We start from the raw sequence: 19687 nt of genomic DNA, 5'->3' as shown, positions 1-19687 counted from the left end.
TGTTTCTCCAGTTCACCAGGAGATGGCGCAATTATCAACTTGCTGACAGCTCGAATTCATTCAGGGTCTGGCAACATGTTGGAAGTCCCACCTGAAGAGAAATAAAGAATAAGCAACATTACAAGCTCAGGAAGAAATTATTCTACTACTAGTACTACTACAGTAATCATAATAATAACAATAATGATAATACTATCAATTATAATTATCTATTATGGGGATTATTATTAGTATTCGTAGTTTTTTTTTCAAAAATGCAATCACTGACATATACGTAACATTAATTGTTATCATTTTTTACCATGGCAAGTGTAGTTTTCAAAGAAAATCATGTTCAATTTCGCTGCCTTCCTGGTCAAAAGTGCCAAAAAAAACATTTAAATGATAACATTATAATCGGATTTATAATTATTATTATAATTGTATGATCCACGTGTCCTGAGCTCGCCATTCATGTATGACCAATAAAATAATCTTTACAAAATGATAAAATCAGGGATCTCCTCTCCAGCTCTGGATTGGAGTGCGCTGCAAATATTCAGAGACCACCTCAGACTGTGTGTCCTCCTCCTCTTTGAGATATTTTGCTTGGTAACATTTGCACGCTTCTGAACTGCAACTTAGAATCTGCAGAATATTCAGTGGAGAAGGTCTACACTAAAACCTGGAGCCCGCCCAGTCCACACAGTCCCTCCCCGCACACCAGCGACATCACAAAAACTCTCTGCACACAACTTTTCTCTCCATCTCATCACTTCGCTTGGACGACAAACTGGACGCACAATCTAACACACCGGGAATGGGATCTTCACTTGGTTCAAAGAAAAACTTTCAGTTTTTTCGAGTTTACGCTCTACAGAAACTACTTTTCAAACTGCGGGGATAGTTGTTACTGCAGGTGCAGGGAGAGCGCATCAGAGGTCCACTGGCCAATGAATTCCAAGACGCACCAGAAGCTTTTTGATTGTCAGAGAGTTTCTGACGCTAGTAATCAGTTTAACTCCGTAGACTGGGATCATTTAAACTGGATGACCAGGGGAATATAGCAATTTCAGGCCGTGTTAACTTCAACTGAGTCGTGCGTAAAAATATTTGTGCGTAAAACTTGGTGCGACTGCTGACGTTTAAACAGCTAAGTTCTTAGGGCAGTTAATGCGCGAGAAAGAAACCCGTTTTGTCAGCCTTTAAGTTTGAGAGAAATTTATAACGTTGATAATCATGGCAAAATGGTTCAGAGATTTCCCCATCAACCTGAAGAACGGGAGCGAAAGAGTCCGCTCGGCCTCTGAATCTGGTCCACAAACACGACCCAAGCCTTCTTTTTCTCGAGACAGCCTGAAGGGAAATCAACGTAAAGATGGTGGAGTGGGGGGGTTACTGGCAGGGAGAAATAGGAAAAATTCGGCTACTGAACTGGGTCGTCACGGCTCTGGTGGGACAGTGTGGGAAAGTCTCACACCTGGAAAAGGGCGCAAGTGCACCAAGGTCGAGACATCAGATGAGAACCGCCCCGTCAGGACCTCTAGTCTGGCGCAAGCCTACATCAGCAGGATGATCAAAGTGGATAAACAAGACAAGACCCAAAAACTTATAAGTAAACAGAAGATACCCGAGACTGAAAATGGAAAGTCTGACATTAAAACAACGGTGAGTAACTTCAATACTATACATCTAATTCACTGTCAGTCGTCACGTTTCATTTTTATTCTGATTCAAACCAGGTTAACAGCAGGACAACGATTAAAAGCATATCTGTTCAAACCAACAAGCATTGCTGGAATGAGATCAGTGCTGTCTTTTGTGTCCTCCCTCCCCATTTCAGCTAGTAAGACTAGAGTCAGTTTCCATCGTTCCAGAAAGAATACAATGGAGTTTCATTACATTGTGTCACATCAAACGAACAAACACAAAGAGCTGACCTCTTTGCACAACCATTTCCGCTTGTCTCTCCACGACTTGTCACTCAGACACACACGCACACACACACACACGCAGGCACACGCACAGTCACACACACAAACACATGCACGCAGAGTGTATCAGTAACATCTCAATAGCAGTTGTGACTTTTTTCCTCACAGCTGATTATCCTGGAGGACTACGCAGATCCCTTTGATGCAGAGAAAACCAAAGAGCAGAGAGAGGCGGAGAGAGCAGGCATGAACGATGGCTACATGGAGCCCTACGATGCCCAGGTCATCATCACAGGTGAGGTCAGACAGTGGGCAGGGGTCAAAGGGACTTCCTCTACGCTGGCAGCTCTTGGGATGCGAAATCTGATTGCGCCTTCTCTCATTGTAACTGGGTGCCGATAAAATGCCACTCTTCTACGTATTTTCTTGGAAACTCAAGACATTAAAGTAAACACATATACACCAAAAATCCAGTAAGTAAAAACATTTAGGAATTTTGAGATACACAACAGAGTTGAACATTTTTATAAATGAGGTATAAATAATAAAGGTATTCCTCACTTGGATCAACTTTTGACAATGTTTATTCATCTTCTTGAGCACTCTGCATCTCTGCTGATCAAGCTCATGTTGATATCTGCAAGCCAAGACACTTTTTTTTACGCATGTAGCTGAGTTTGTTTGCACCCACGCAATCTCACATTCTTCCTAAAGGGCTGATTTAAAGAGACCTGGAGCCAAATTAAGCCTCAGTTTGCAAGCTGACTTCCCTCACTCCTGGCGGTTGCTATAGGAACACTGTTGTGCAGGGACAATGGGTGCAGCTTCCTCTTCCAACTTCCTGTCTCCTGCCTCTGTTTCCTTTACCCCATTCTCTTTATAGGAAGTTGGCCCCAGTCTCTCTCTCTCTCTCTTTCTCACACTCTCTCTCTCCACACACACACACACACACACACACACACACACACACACACACACACACACACACACACACACACACACCCTTATGTGTGAAACTGAATTGAACAACCTGGTCCCAATTCCTACATGTCTCGCCCAATCGCTTCCCAGCAATCAGGAAGTGTCTGTTCAGCCAGCCAATCAGAGTCTGTGCTGACCTTTTCTTCCTGTAACTCCATTGTTTGGTCACACAATAGAGCAGACACACAGACTACCTATCGGATAGCAAAGAAACACAAGTCAAATTTCCCAAAATGTAACCACTTAAAACCTCCTGTTGTATGTAACAGTTTGTCTTTACATGTCTGTCACCAACATAAAGACCCCTACCAGCTGTTTCCTGCTGGATTCTTACAGTACATACATGTTTGTTTACATAACCAGGCACACGTCTATTGTAATGACGACAGTAAATAAAAATGTGATTTATCAGTGCTAACTTACTGTTGAAGTTATTTTGGGCAAAACATAAGACAATGATACTCTGAAAACATTTACCTATTCCCTGGCACCAGTGCCTCAGTTCACCTTAGGAAAAGTACTTATACTTTTATGTAGAAATACTCAATTACAAGTGAACAATGATCCCATGCAAAAGTAAAGCAGCATCAGAAATGATGAATCCAATATAAAGATTAGCTGATTATGTTATTGGATTGTAATATTGTAATATTATGAGTTCATTTATATGTCAATAGTTTTTTTTTATGTTCCAGCTAGGAGCACATTTTAAGAACTTCATATACAGTTTAAGTAGTATTCCTTCACAACAATATACTGCATAATTATAAGATGGGAGCTCACTGCATAAACTCTGACGAGGGCTTGAGTTTAAGTGATGTCTGTTTATGAAGATATGATGCACTAGCTCTTATACAGTTGTTGAATATGAAAAAGTTGGATGAAAATGAAATAAGTGCTTCTGAAATGTGGATGAGTTTGATTGTAATGCAGCAGAAGATGGAAAGTAAATCAAAACTGTGCCAATTGTACAGTCCCTGAGCAAATGTACTTACATACATCCCACAACGAATGACTGCGTTGTGACACAAGTGAAAATGATCTATTAAAATCCATACTATTAACAAACTATAAGTGCACTCAGAGAGCGCAGACCTCTGCCAAGGTCCATGTAATATTTCCTGAATTAATGAAAATGTCTGGACCTTTCCCAGGAATTTAATGTGTTCTTTGGCTGATGCTTCACCACTCCACATTTGATGAAAATTGGAACTAACAAACCGCATGGCTGTTCTGCTGTAGAGGTTCGTAGACGGGGCTCAAAGGACCTGCTGAAAGTGTGTGTTCTGCTGGACCGAGGCCAGAAAGAGAGGAAGCGAGAGGAGGGTCTGCCCACCCCCCCGAATATCTATGACACGCCATATGAAGGTGGACTGGAGGGCGACAGTGAAGGGGTGTGGATCCCTGTCACACGTCCAGAGTCTGACGTGCGTCCCGCTGGAGAGTACGAACTCCCCTGGGAGTGGAGAAAAGAAGATATTGTTAGAGCACTGTCAGGTAAGAGAGGCACGATAGGAAGGGTGGAGGTTCGGGTGTGGAGGAAGGATGCCATAACTTGTATTTGTTCAGTAATGCCACAACAATTTAGTGTTTGCTTTACTGAGGATCCAGTTGAATTCATTTCCAAAGATGTGTTTACTTTGTAACTGCTTAGCTTTATTGTGAAAGATTGTCTCTCTGGTTTCCCTCAGCTCAATTTGAAGCGGTGGATTGTTCCCCCACTAAAGAAAATGGTTCCAACTCCAGCCGGCAGCAGCAGCAGCAACAGCAACAGCAGCAGCAGCAGCAGCAGCAAACCTTGAGGCAGAAGAGCTGGAATCATAAAACACTTGTCTCCTCTTCTTCATCCTCTGCCTCATCTGCCTCCTTTCCCTCCTCTCCTATTCTCAAACTTTCTCCCATCACACCCCCCTCTCCATCATTCCCCACCCTTAAACTCTCACCCCTCTCTCCTTCTTCCAGTCCTAACAAGCTTTCACCACCATCTCCTACCTCCCCTGGCACCCCACTGGATGGGGATGCCGCCAAAGTGGATCCCAGCCTGCCGCTGGAGAAGCAGAGGTAAGGAGAAAGAACTGAAAGAAAAAGTGACAACCTATCAACCTATCAGGTCTCTAAGAGGGCCAAAAGCAATATGGAAAAAAACAAGTAATGCACAGGGTTGTTTATATAATGCTGGCGTCATGCTCAAATCATGAAAAATATACACATTAACAGCTAAAGCAAAAAATAGTTTCAAAAACCCCAAATTATGACACAATCAGAATTATTGGACTGTTTTACTATTTGAGATAGATGACTATGTCAGTAAAGGACTGTTTTGTAAAAAGAAATAAGAAAAACAGACTCACAACATGACTTCCAAATACACTGTATGCATTTCCAAAGAACACTCCTAAAACCCAAGAAATAATTATCCAGTGTGAACCAAACTATGTGGTACTTGGAAACATATTTTGAGTTTCATGGTGGTTATGTATGCAGTAACAAAGTCCTGGTTTCTAAACTGGAGTTGTGTAGGATTCCATCAGAGTTGTATTTTTATTCTATCCTACGTGTTTCTTCTATGATCCTGTCAGTGTGATGTAAGGGTTTAGGAAAAATTAGCACTACATTTCCCATAAACTCCACAGAGTAGGTGCCTGCTGTCCGTGCCTGTCCTCGATGTCTCCAGCATGTCTTTTTATAAAACAGACAGCTTTAGCTGTGTTTGCACTCCTCAGGGTTCATGTACACTATAATAGTACACATGGCACTGTAAGTCCAAGAGAAACTGTACGTATTGAGACACGCCATTTTGGACAAAAGGCGCATGCTCAAGGTGAGGCTTGACTGAAAAGACAGGAGTGACTTAAATCATGGAGCGCCTTTCCTCATCTCATTAAGCATGGCCTTTGTGTTCCAATGGAACATGCTCAGAGCATGTTAGCATTTGTTCCTCTCATGTTGTAGTTTAATGTCAGTGTGTTTTGCCTCTGAGCATCAAAGCCACATGCAGCCTTTTTATTATGGCTCTAGCCTGTAGCTGCTGTCAGCACCACCTTGTGTCCTATGAGGAGTCCTCTGACACTGTGCACGAACACACACAAGTTGTTTTGTACATTTGTTTATCCGCCTGCCCCCTCAAGTTCACCTTTGACACCATAACATCCCCCAGCTCACGGCATTCATCTCCGTGTGAGTTATGATGTCCATGAATCTTTATTGGCCTCTATTCTTCTTTCTCATCAGTCACTTTCTTTTCGCTCTCGTCATCATCGTGTATCATTAACTTGACATATGACTTATCTCCTATGTCATTGAGCTATATGTCAATGATCTCCCTTTTCTTACTGCATCTCCCCCCTCCTCTCCCTCCCCTGTCTCCCTCCCTCACCCCTCCAAGCTGGTACCATGGCAGTGTGAGTCGGCAGCAGGCTGAGGCTCAGCTGCAGCGCTGCAGGGAAGCCAGCTTCTTGGTGAGAGACAGCGAATCAGGAACCAGCAAGTACTCCATTGCACTGAAGTGAGTGTGAAATGTGTGTGAGAGTGTATTTTGTCTGCGTTTTTAGTGTGCTGGTTGGGCACGGTGGATGCACACTTGTTATTTTTATCTGCCTACATTGTGCTGCTTCACGACCTCAATTTTTCTTTGGTAGAGTTGTAAAAGTGCATGTTTTGCCTGAAAATGTAACACATCTATTTTTTTTTTTTTTAGTTTTATCCTTGGTTTAAGAGTGATGGTTATAGCTACATTCATCAGATTTAGAGTCTACTTAAAATGAAGTGAGAGTGAATCAATTTCCTAACAGTAGAAAGACTCACTCAGAGCACACATACCTCCAGCATGGCAAATTTCAGTATTTGATTAAAATTTTTAAAAAATGTTTGTTTAATCAGGCCTATTCCCTATAATCACTAGGTGGTGCTACAACTATGATTTAAAGATTTTTGGGAAATATGCTAATTGACCATCTTTGAGTGTCCAGACTCTCACCAAACATCTGACTGCTCGTGAGTTTAGCGGCAATGAATTTTCTAAAAAAAAAAACCTCAAAAGACAAAGACTCAAACCCAGAACCTTCTTGCTGTGAGGTGACAGTGCTAACCACTGCACCACTGTGCCTCCCCTGTTTTAGCCTCATTTACCATAACTATGGTTGTGTGTAATGCTTGCTGTGAAGTAAAATGAAAGAATTAAAATGATGAGATGTTATTTTATCAGACAGATACCCAGAACTATTTTGACTGCCTCAGCCTCTCGCCCCATCTTGTTCTCTCGGTTTCCAGATTTCCGGAGTTCCTCCTGCGTATTCTGGCTCAAACTGAACAGGATCAGGATCAGATTCCTCCTCATCTTCTCTTACAAAGTCAGCAATGACAAGTAGCAGCAGTTGCTCTACTAGTCTTAAACGTCTTGTATTGTTGAGTAAAGTTATGATGAGGCTTTTGAAGAGTCATTTTAACCACTGCATCGAGTCAGGAAAGTAGTTCCGGGTTTCTAACTCTAAAATAACAACGTCTCATAATTTTCTACAGTTTTTTGACAGTGAATGTTGAAAACAACCCGAACTCTATTAATGTGTGCAGAGATCATTTTTGGATGAAAGCGTAGCTCGCAGCCAGCCATCAGGAGGGAGTCTGGAGCTCTGTAATGCAAATAAAGACAAGGGTATCTATTCTGCTTGTCTGCCACTAAAAAAACCTCACAATCTTTAGCAGTAACTCATTAAGTTCTCCAAATGCTTCTGAACAAATTTGAGGAGGGTCTGGCTGACTCACAACCAGGAGTACCTCAAAGTGTAAAATATATCCTTTTCTATTGCCACCACGTGACACTTTGTTTAATCGGCCCCGAAACTAAATGGATTCTTCCTTGGCCCCATGCTACATCTCTCCATCGTGTGGGTAATAGTTTGTTTCATGTATTCTTGCTGACCTGCCAATGTTACAGAAAATTGCATTTGTGGAGATAAAATAAACACATTTAGGTGCTCTCTAACTTGGCCTTCCCATCTGACTGGGCCTCACTTTTACTATTGTTTAGATAATATCAAGGAGCTACATTAGCTTGCATTGTGGCGGTAACCTCTGAGGCGTTCATGCGTGAGATTGTGTGTCATCTGTAGAATAGACACTACCTATGAGCGTGCCAAGGACCTAACCCAGCCCTAACCCTGTGCCTTCATGTGTGTGTCTGTGTGTGTATACGCCTGAATGCACATTTGTTGTTCGCTGCTCACTCATATGAGAGTTCACATCATTAACCTCATTTACACATCCACTGAACTTGGAAAGTGCACACCTTCATTTGGGGAGTGATGGCAAGCAGAGGAAATTCTTTGATTCTGACATTTATGTTATATGTTGAGTATTCAGCTTGTTATCATTCGTAGTTTCAACTGTTATGCAGCTCCCTTTAACTGATGATGTTTCTGTATGTTTTTCATATTTCTTGTTCTGCTAGGACCAGTCAGAGTTGTGTTCACATCATCGTCGCTCAGACTAAGAGCAGCAAGGGCTTGGGCTACACACTGGAACAGAGTAGCTGTGTCTTCTCTAGCATTCCTGAGCTGGTCCACCACTACTGCATGCACAGACTGCCCTTCACAGGTGCAGAACACATGACCCTGCAGCACGCCGTGGCCAGGTCGCACTGAACACGCAGGGACACAAATGCATCTTTGACATGTATATGAACACATGCGCACAGATACACACACATTAATTTGTTAATACATGAGCATGAGTACTATTTTAAAAATGTTAAATTTGGGAATGTTTGTATTGACTCAATGTGCCATCTAGTGGTGTAATCAGATATGACAATAACCTGCCTCCTTGCTTTTAAATCTACAAAAAACTCACACACGTGTACGCATACACACAAACACACACACACACACACACACACACACACTCATTATGAATGTATTTATATTAACTTGTCATACTGTACCTTCTTCCACTGCCTTCTGTTTTTGCCAAATTGATTCCTATAACACCCCGTTCAATGCGCAAGAAGTACAACTAATTATGTCATGAAATTCCCAGTGCGGCACTCAGATAGGCTTGGTTTGTAAGATCAATACAACTGATTGGAGTATTTACATTCATCAAACATCACATGTTGATTGGTCTATTGATCTATCCTGAAAATCAGGCTCATTTTCCAGCCACTGGTTTGTCAGGAGAAAGAGCTTTATTGATTAGATGCCTGGGACCGTTGTGTCAGGGGGTTTCATAATATTACAGTACCCTATAAGAAAAAGTATCTATAAAAATGTGGAAGTCACATGACTTTGAAGTAATCTTAATATGAGGCTTTAATGATTAAGAAGTTATCTTGTGAATGAACCAACCTGTGCTACTCTAAAATGTACGCATAAATGATGTACGTATGATGTGTTTGTTTGGATATTGTCTGAGCATTTTTTTTTATATCAGTCACATCATGATGTTTATATTACTGTTGTAAGCCAAGATATAAATAAAGGAAATTAATTTTTAACAGACAAATATTAATAGATCAGTTGTTACCGAGCACATTGTCACAAAAAGGAAATGAGATGCTATCCAGAGTGAATCTGTGTGCATTTCTCTTGTAGCTGTAAAACCATTGACCTGAGTGTGTAATCAATTACAGACACACACATGCAACCTCACACAAGAACACACCGTTACACATTAGCAGCCAAACATGTTCACACACATAAGCGCAGATACTAAATGCAAACATAAATAGCAGCTTTCAGAGTAGAATTTACACACATACACACACACACACACACACACACACACACACAAAGCTTTTCACTTCATGATTGAACACACGTTTTTGGGATGATAGGTTTATCAGTGCACACTGGTTTCCATCTCTTAGCAAGTGTGTGTAAGTGTGAATGTGTATCTGTGTGTGTGTGTGTGAGCGAGAGAGAGAGAGAGAGAGAGAGAGAGAGAGAGAGAAGGAAAGATAGTGAGATGGAGTCAGAATTTTTCTGTTCAGGGATTACCAGGTTGCCATGGTGATTAGTTAGAGTGAGGTAGGGCCATCTCTACAGGGAATGATGAGAGGGAGGAGAGAGAAAGAGGGAGGGGAGACAGGCTGCGATATAAAAAGAGCTATGAATAACCGTGGCCATAGTAGCAATGTAGCTCCCCCACAGCATATCCAGCTCGGTTTGTGAATGACAACGATGTGAGGGACAGGAGCCGAAACGCCAGAAATCAGTAAACAATTCACGCCTTTTATTGTCAGCTAACAAATCATTTTATTGTGTACAAACCCTCCTCAGGAGAGAAAGAGCAGGGTCAAGTCCGCTGTTACTTCAAAGGTTCTTTTTTTTTTTCACAAGACCTCAAGCCTTCAGGATCAGGAGCCATCTTGACCCTTCTGCTACCCACCGGGTCACAAATGGCTTTGTTACACAACAACAGACACCACTAACCATCACTGTTCCTTCCATCTGTGTGATCTGTTGTAGCTAGTTCTGGATGTTCTCTTAATTAAATTACAAACTAGGTCAAAACAAACAAGATGCCTGGGGTGCTGGATGTGGGATTTTTGCAGTCCTTGTCAGGTTGTTTTGGGTTGTGTAGAATTCCACTTTCATCCAGTCTTTAGAATAATATGCTTGTTACTTTCACAGAAAAGGTCATGTTCTTTTGGGGGCGTTTGTCTTTTTAACCACTTGTAAGTGCAATTACACAAAATCTATAAGCCGGATTCTTACCGAACTTTGCGGGGGGGGGGGGGGGGTATTATGAGCCAAGGAAGTACCTGATCAGTCATAGCACCATCTGGTGTTAATAGGAAATGTCCGCAGCATGCATTAACCTGCTCCATCATGCAAATATTAACAGCTTTCACAGCTCTCTCGCTTGCAGAACCGCCACACGCTCCAGCATAAGTGGGGGGTGGGAGGTTCTGCTCATCACTGCTCAGAGCTTTAATTAGGGCCCAAGCACAAAAGTGCCAGGGGCCAGAAGATCTCCTCAGCAGAGGTGCAGTTTGGTAATGCATAAACATAGTTTTAGCTGGTCACGTTGGAGTTAATTCACTTTTTATTCCATAAAAGTACATCCTGTTTTACTAGAAGAGAGCAAGGTTGTAATCTATGCTGTGGAGTAAACATTATATGTTGTGTTGAGTGACTGTGACTCACTAATCACATTTGCTCGATTGAATCAAAAGTGTTGCCCAGATATGACAGAACAGGAAGTAATTTCAGCCACCCGAAGTCAGAATGACAGTAAGAGAGGAAGGGACAGAGGAAAGAACAGAGGGAAGGGAGCGTGAGGGGGTGTTAGGGGAAGACAAGCACTCGTGGGGGTCCCAGCTTTTAAATAATTCAGCGAGAGACTCACAGCACTCAGTGCAGAGGAGGAGCACTGTCAGGTCAGCTCATTCACTGCAGTGGAGAGGTAGAGAGGGAGGAGGCAAGGACTGTACAGAGAGAGGAAGGGTGTACAAAGATAGCATGAGAAAGGAAGACGCTGCTCAGAAAGAGTTTGCTTGAGTGTTCATGTACATTTGCATCGTGTGCTCTTATGCATGATCATGTGCATACGTTGCATGCCAGCTGCGCACTTGTATCCCTTTTTTTTCCATGTGTCAATGATGAAAATAGAAAAAAAATGAAGGAGAAACAGGTCGCCTCCTCCTGGGGCTTTCTGGTTTCTCTTAGTCACCACAGCAACCGCCTCCTCCCTACTGCTCTCATGTTTACTTTGTTTACTCTAACCCTATCCCTCCCTCCCTCCCACTCTTTCCAACTCCCCTTATTGATAATTGTAATATTCTGTACCCCCCCCCCCAAAAATGCAAATCAATTGCTGTCGTTCTGCTATCATCAGCATGATAGCATGTCCTACACTGTAAGAATGATGCCGCACAGTACCAAACTGGACACGTTTGTCCTGACTTACCTTTACTTCACTCCCCTCCCCCCCCCCCCATTTTTTTGGCTCCTGTGTGCTTGACTTTGTGAATGTTAGAGGTCACTTCCCTGAAAGGAACAAAGTAAGAGGAAAAAAAGGAATCAGTAATAAGCAACTAAGGCAGAACTGCTGCAGCTATTAGAGGGTGAAGATTATGACTAGGACGTCCTGGAAGGTGGTTCCAGGTTATTTACATGAGGTTACAGATGGTCACAGCTGTAGATTTAATATTCACAATTACAACTGGCAACTGTTTGATTAATCTGAATAGATCATGATCTTATTTTCAGCAACCTGATGAAAAATAAAACTTTAGAGAATAACAAAAATACCACAAGTATTAGGCCCGGGGCTCCAATAAAATATAAATCAGGCAGAGATGAGGAACACAGTCACATTTGACAAGGTCATTATAAAGTCACTATTGGGCACCACAAACACTCTGAACGTGCCCCAGAGTGTTGAATATTATATGGTGATGTGTGACTTCGTGTGGGGAAGACATCGTTAGCTGAGCTGTGGAGCCTCGGAGGTATGCCACCTCCCCCCCTCCCCCCTCCTCTCCCACCCTCCTTTCCCTCCTCCTCCCCCCCGCCCCACGCGTCGCATCGCTGAGCGTGTTCAGCACGGACAGCCCAGCACCGCACGACCCAGCTCAGAGCTTACCTGGCTCCGCCGAGATATTTCTATTTTTCCCCTATCGGCCGAGACGTGAGGACCGACGGAGAGCCCTGACGTCACTATGCCAGGTAGAGAGTGAAGGGATCGTGAGGAGGAGGAGGAGGTGGTGGAGGAGGAGGAGGGGAGTGCACTGCGGGTGTGCTTGAGGTGGCCTCTCCATCCCGGTGAACACCTTTCGGCCTCGGAGCGCGCTCGGACGCACGTATGATGATGGAGGTCCGGCGGCCGCTGCTGCTGCTGGCGCTCCTCGCCATTGCAGGAGGTGAGTAACTCTGATCGCGGCTCCATCGTTGCGCTTTTGTGTGCATCGTCACCTTTATAGGGCCAAGTGCGTTTGTGCAGTCGGGGGAATGGGGGTGGGTGGGGGGTGGGTGGGTTTCTTCTCTAAAGTACTGAGAGTGTGAAAGCAGAGGAAGCGTGGATGCTGAGGAGAGGCAGAGGTGGAGGAGAAGATGACTCTTTCATTGCTGTGTCACCATCTTTCTCATATGAGCCGCGAGCGCAAGGGAATGATGTAGTGGAGAATATATAGTCCACCATATATTACATGCGCACGAGGCTAGAAAACATTAACAGATGTGTTATCGATTGAGAGGAGAAAGCCTTTATTTGGGCCTGTCTGTACGCTTAGAGAGCTCACTTTATTAAGTGTACAGACAGGACTTATTTGTGAGGCTCGCAATATATATTTCAGTGGTTTTCTACTCATAAATCAAACATTTCTGCATTTAAAAAAACATAAATATATTTTGTCCATTTGTTTCTGCTGCTGTTTTAACTTGATTTAGTTACCTGAAACAAAAAAACATCTTATTTCAATCTACCTCCAAAAAGAAAAAGAGAGAGAGAAAAAAAAAAGAAGACCCGGGGCCATTGTGTGTGCAGTTATCCTTCTCTAAATTAGCGGGAGAGAAAGTGTGTTATCACTCTCACTGTCTCACTCTCATTAACACTGAGGTCCTGGATTGAGTGGGCAGGTTAATGAGAGGCAGGTTGAGCTAAAACAACATCTACATCCTGTCATCAAGGACAAATGATGCAGCAGTACAGGAAAAGCTTGCTGCCTCCATACAGTAAGAGCAGATAAATGGCCTCAGATATACTCAGAGCTTCAGTATTTACAACAGTGTTTGGAGCGAGTGAGGAATGTGTAAAGCTATTAGGGGATGTGGACATATTTTACTCTGGCTCTAATTTGGTGTTAATTTCTAGTCTGTGAAGGGTTTTTTCCCCTGAGAGGAGAGGAAAACGCATCAGCTGATTAGCTGAATTATAGCTGCATTAATATTTTCAGCCAATCCATCCTTGTGAGAGGTCAGAGGTCATCTTGGTGCCTCCCAGCCAAAAGACTGTTGTCACTGCAGCGCACATGACTACACACACACACACACACACACACACACACACACACACACACACACACACACACACACACACACGAATACTCCTCGATTCACTCACATACGCGCCTGGCCATCTGCCTTGAATTGACTAACAGTTCATCACCACTCATGGCAAAAGCACACACACACACACACACACACACTCACACTCACACTCACACACACACACACACACACACACACACACACACACACACACACACACACGTAACACTGAAGTAGGCTCCCTGTACGTTAATGTTTGATTGTAGTGATAAAAACAACCTTTAAAGTAATATTTTCCTCCTGACTAAGCAGGATCTGCTTTATTAGACAGTTATACACATACAGTCCATATCCTGTGTGGGTTATTAACATTTAATTTTTGTATCCAGAGTCTGAACAGGATTCTCAAAAGTATGATGTATCGCATCTCATTACCAATCCTCCCACAATTTGTCATATAGTCAGTGTCATACCCCTCTAGATTTGAAGAATGGTACACTCCCTGCGTGTACCTAGAAGGGTACAAGTACTTGTCGGTGGGGGTTTACCCTTCATTGTGTAACCTTCAGTTCATTTTGTACCCTCAAAAGTACATGACTGGTCTTCAAGAAGCCAGAGGTGCGTATTTGACTAACAGACAGGTAACGAAAATGAACTGAAGGCTACACAGCCATGTCTCAAAAACAGGCAAACATAGAAGTACTGTAGTATTTTCCCAATATTACAATGTTAGATTATGTATTCAGTATGGATGTCTGAATTAGAAGTAGAATTTCAATTTGTCAGTCAAACTCAGTATTACTTAAATGGTACAGTTTAATATTTGATGATGATGTCTAGTTTTTCCCCATTGTTTTTATGGCCCTTAGTTAAGGTTGACAGGACACTGCGCCTATATCCTCATATCACCAATTATTGTTGATGATTTCACGCACGCGTGCACTCTCAGAGAAAATGCAACCAATGTGAAATTTCACTTTAAGCAGCGTCATTAACAGTAGAGTCCTTATGAGTCATTTTTCCTCCCGGGGAGAGAATCTGATTAGCAGACAAACACACGTTTAAGGAAGTGCTCACAATGAGCGCATGACCTCACAGTCTTACCCACAATCTCACTGCTTTGGCTTGTCATGATGCAGTAATGTTCTTTATTCTCGGAAGATTTAACGTTTCCCTACAATGAGGCAGGCAAAACACATCAATGTAAGAGATACTCATGAACAAAACAGAGATGTAATCATGCACACATTAGCTTCGATCATTCCTATCATATTTAAGTATGAGAACACTTGAAGAGTTGTGACGTGTGTTTATGCAACACTTTCACGCACCAACACATCAGAGTCGGAGCACGATACTGATGATGATGATGAGTCATAACATAACACTTCTAGAGCCACCACGATACTTTCTTACATAAGAACGTACACGGATACATACATATGGAGCCTCAGCGGCGGTGCAAGGACGCTCAAGGACACTTCACCACCTGTCTCCCACTCTGCCGTGAGGATGTGGCCATCCTGGAGAGTGAGGGGGATGTCTCTTGTCATTTCCCCAGCAGGCCATGCATAATAAACAGGTCTGTGGTGCTGAGTTGACCTGATGCAGGGGTTACTGGATACGGAGCCCGGAGTAGCTTAATAACCGCACGACTTTTAACAGCTGCATCTACAAACAGATGTTTTATTTTTCTTTCTCTTTCACGTGCGACTGTGTGCACACGTTTTGTTATTGTTCTAAGCGAGTATCAACAAATCATTTCCTTTTCATTGCTGCAGTCTACAAAGTTCTGCTCAGTCAGTCAGCCTGTCATCACTGTTCTGCTGCAGCGTTCCAGCCCGCCGATCTCTGCAGCATCTCAACCTGCAGATTAGAACAGCACCGCTCTCTCTCTCTCTCTCTCTCTCTCTCTTTGTCACTTTATGTCTTCACTGACTCTCTATCTCTCTGGACTGACTCCCAATACACAGCAGCAACAGGATCAGATCAGATCAGCGGATAGGACTGCATCTGCGATTACAAATGCACAGTAGATTTGCAATGGATTTGTATGTGAGACCATGTGTGTGTAAAATTGTGTGCTCTCATGTGTGACTTGCGCATGTTTGTGGGGGTGCTTGCATATGTGTGTGTGTGTGTGTGTGTGTGTGTGTGTGTGTGTGTGTGTGTGTGTGTGTGTGTGTGTTATGGAGATGATGTGAATGAATGTGCAGCTATAGTAACAGCACACAGCAGTGCGTTGGCCCCGGAGATTAGAGTGAAGCGGAGGGAGAGCAGAGGTTTAATAGAAACTTAAGCAGTGGAGGAGAAGAGGTAGATAAGAGACATTTAGAAAGTTAAGAGTTTTAATTTTAACTTTGTCCAAGAGTATTATTTTTTCTAAGGTTGACTTACACAGAAGTGATGAAGGGCTCATATTGAATATACCTTATAATTTAATGCATTTATCCTCTGCTGGTGACATCATGTATGAGGATAAAATGATTCAGTCCACTTACAAATAAAATAAAACCACATGGAGAGAAATGTGTTTATCAGCAAGGAAAGAAAGTTGTTTTTCTTTGCAGGGTGCTGATGATGTACAATATGGTACGGTACAGTTTGACTTTGCAAAATATTGGCAAAAGCCCATTTTGTCATCTAGATCCGTGTATAGCTTTACATGGGCCTGCTCATTATCCTCCATCCCAGCTCTTACATATTGCGACAGCTTTCCACATTGTGATTTTCTCTAGTTTTCAAACATGTGCAGGACAGATTTGTCTCTAAAGTCTCCCTGTGAAGAGGCAGGAACGCCCGCCATCACATCACAGGGATTTGCTTGATGCCAATGCGCACATTTGGGTCAAGTGCAGGTCAACCTGCCACCATCTTTGCTGCCTACAAATCACTGCAAAATCACAAGCCATGTAGATTTAGCTGGAACATGATATAAACCACCACAACCAAACTCTTACAACCGGTGGAATCTGATTGAAGGCGAGTTATTTTTCAATTACGTGAACACCATGAGTATTTAGGATGTTAGATACTAGACGCTCATAGAGGTTAGACCTCACTGCAATATGGTCTTTGTGCCACTTTTGGTCTGCTGGGATCCCGGTCACCCTGCTCACATATATTTTCTGGTGATAACATGACTTCAGGATTTATGAGGAGCCAAATCCTGCTCCAAGGAATAGTGCTTATGAGAAGCATTATGTAGTTCAATGATGTATTTTATTGCAGTCCTTGAAATATGCACTACTATAAAACCATATTGTCTTTCATCCAGGGGGTGAGCTCCTTGGGCTCTAAATAATGCTGTGCAGTTCTGAACACGTGTTCTGGAACTCTGGAACCTGGAGTTGTTGAAACTATTTGGACACGCACCCACTGAGATGTGACTTCACTCAGTTAGACAGTGGGATAAAAGTAATAACGTTTTATTTGTATAGCGCAGGTTGCAAAGGGCTTTACAGGGACATACAATGGAGAAATGACTAGATGATACAGACACAGTAGGAACGTGTAATAACGAGACAGCACTTGGAGAGCAAACAACTCCGCTGAAGCAAACTCAGGCGAAACCAGCGTAAAACTGGGCGGTGCTTGAGAACTTTGACCATGACTTAAATTCAGCTCGTAGATGTCATCAAATTCGGAGTCTTGTTACAAAATTTATTATATTTATATATATATATATAATTAAATTTATTTATATTGACTGAAAAATGGACCGCTTAATGAAGAAGACACACGTGAGTGTGGTAGTGTCCATCCTTTTTGAGGAGATATTTGTAATTGCCACCTCATAACGGTAACGCCATTCGACAAAAACTCACATTCTTCCCAGTAAACCGTCACCACGCACCAGTAAGAGATTACTGAGCCTAATTAAAGAGTTTGGTGCTGAATTTGAGATAGGTCTGGTTGACCATAGGGGATTGAAAAACGAATCTCTTATTTTTTGTGTAATCCTGCTGCCAGACAGACAGATGAAACAAAAGTATGACATCCTTGACGGATAAAAAGAAGACGAAAACAGAACCCACCTGATCTCCAGCAGGTCATCCCAGAGGCGTGAGGCCCTGACCCCACAAGCTCCTCTGATTTTAGACTTTGGTTTGTAAAAGCTCAGTAATTCTGTCATATAATCTGGCGCTAACGGCAACTAATAATCATGAATTGTAAAATAGTCAGAGGACCGCTGAAGATATACTAAGATAGGTGTGATCAGGAACCTAGATGTCCTGTGTGTGCTCGTCACAGCGCCTCACCTTCATCATGTATAAACCATGTCCCTGCAGAGCCTGTCAGCAGCAGCAGCAGCAGCAGCAGTGGCCGCCGCCATGCTTTCAGCTTTGTGTCACTGCATATACAGTAGCAGATGATGGCAGCTGGCTTCTACTAAATGGTTTTATTTAGCTATAGTGGGAGGATTTGTTTCAACACTGTTGTGACACCTGGACTGTCGATTGATGTGAAAATGAAACCATTTAAATCACCACATTTGGAGACATGTGGTTGAAACGTATTCAAGAGATGCTGTTTCAGATGAGTTGCTGTCATATTTAACAGGGAATTTGGTTACCTTATTGATTAACATGACCAGAATTGTTGTTCATAAGGATGCAAAATAAAATATAGATGAGCAACAGTTTCCTCAAGTATTTATCCAGTAGACTTTTAGGTCCTCTGAAGTTGTAAATTTAACTTTTAACTCCCAATGCTTAAAATATACCCTTCCCTTTGCATTTAGATGTTTTTATCTTGCTAATTTACGGTATAACCTTGTGTGTGCCAGGTTCCTGTTTATTTTTGTCTGAATTACTTTTAGCATTAGCATTGCAAAGTGTTCCAAATAGAAACAAGCACAGAAGTAAAAGCGTACCAATCTCATGTGTTTGCGTCAGGAAAAATATATGTCTGTATCATTATTAGCTTTTAGCATATATGAGCCCCGGGTGTGATGACAATAAAGCCTTTACCTCTAGTGGGTCCACAGTGGGTCTTGTGTATTCTGAGCTACTGCGGCTGGATGAAGGATCAATGACAATATCTCAGTTCAATGGCCACTATAGAGCCAATTGGCTGTTGCCAGTGGACCAATGCATCTCTCCCTTATTGATTTAAGATTATTTCAGCAAAAAAGAATCCAGCTGAAGCCAAAAAGCCTCTTTGGCACAGGATAGAGAGAGGAGGACCCAACTTGCCTTCCAACTTTCCTCATTGAAGAGTGCTGTAACAATAGATTCATCACTATAATAGTCTTAGCGGAATAATTCAATTTAGCTCTCATTCTACCCTCATTTTCCCCACATTTGTCTTTACTATGTATGAACAATAATACTGGTCCTGATAAATTATTGAAAGGCAATGGGAAGTTTAAATGATTATGTATTATTACATTTCATCCCAGGAGATAATATTTTAGGCGATGAATGTCTCTCTGTGTGTCAGTCTGTTTTCAGGATCAGGGCAAAAATTGTGATGCCAAAATGTTACAGAATTTGGTAGAGGGCTGAATGGGCCAAAGAAAAACCCGTTCAGTTTTTGGGGTAGGTCTGTTAAACCTGGGCAAACAGGAAGGAACAGCAGGAACTTCTTCAAATAAATACAAAAATGAGAAAATAATTTAATAATTTATCAGTTAATAGCGTTGGCTATAAGAATCCCACATCCTGCATCCGGTAGTCTTATGAGAAAGGACTCCACTGAAGCTGCAAACGCATTGATCACATTATTATCGTGTATTTTTACAAAAATAAGACTAAAATAGATAAACGCCATTTCAGTTTAGAACTGATTGGGCTGTGAACA

At 42.4% G+C, this 19687-nt stretch overlaps 2 protein-coding genes across 4 annotated transcripts in view; both read left to right on the top strand.

The window, feature by feature from the left end:
• Window positions 1-547: 547 nt before the first annotated feature.
• Window positions 548-9379, top strand: she (Src homology 2 domain containing E). Of its 2 annotated transcripts, none has more exons than XM_086218450.1 (6): window positions 548-1647; window positions 2082-2208; window positions 4137-4391; window positions 4586-4955; window positions 6280-6352; window positions 8341-8539. In XM_086218450.1, exons 1-6 carry the CDS (start codon window positions 1219-1221, stop codon window positions 8380-8382), a joined length of 1296 nt encoding a protein of 431 aa, XP_086074576.1. In that variant the 5' UTR covers window positions 548-1218; the 3' UTR covers window positions 8383-8539. The 2 variants fall into 2 exon arrangements, with proteins under 2 accessions (XP_086074576.1, XP_086074575.1); XM_086218449.1 differs by having other exon boundaries at window positions 551-1647; window positions 6280-6399; window positions 8341-9379.
• Window positions 9380-12592: 3213 nt separating this feature from the next.
• The window catches only part of chrnb2 (cholinergic receptor, nicotinic, beta 2), a 25334-nt gene continuing 18239 nt past the window's right edge, over window positions 12593-19687 (top strand). For both annotated transcript variants that reach the window (XR_015118544.1, XM_086218441.1), the window contains exon 1: window positions 12593-12756. Coding sequence is in view for 1 of the 2 variants with exons in the window: in XM_086218441.1 (XP_086074567.1) it covers window positions 12699-12756 (58 nt within the window). In the remaining variant the exon portion in view is untranslated. The remainder of the gene's footprint in view (window positions 12757-19687) is intronic.

This window comes from Aulostomus chinensis, chromosome 11 (assembly GCF_037954235.1).
Source record: "Aulostomus chinensis isolate RoL2024-O1b breed Wild chromosome 11, RoL_Achi_v1.0, whole genome shotgun sequence".
Taxonomy (NCBI): domain Eukaryota; kingdom Metazoa; phylum Chordata; class Actinopteri; order Syngnathiformes; family Aulostomidae; genus Aulostomus; species Aulostomus chinensis.
Note: the sequence above shows the minus strand (reverse complement) of the source record. Positions and strands in the feature narration are given on the sequence as shown.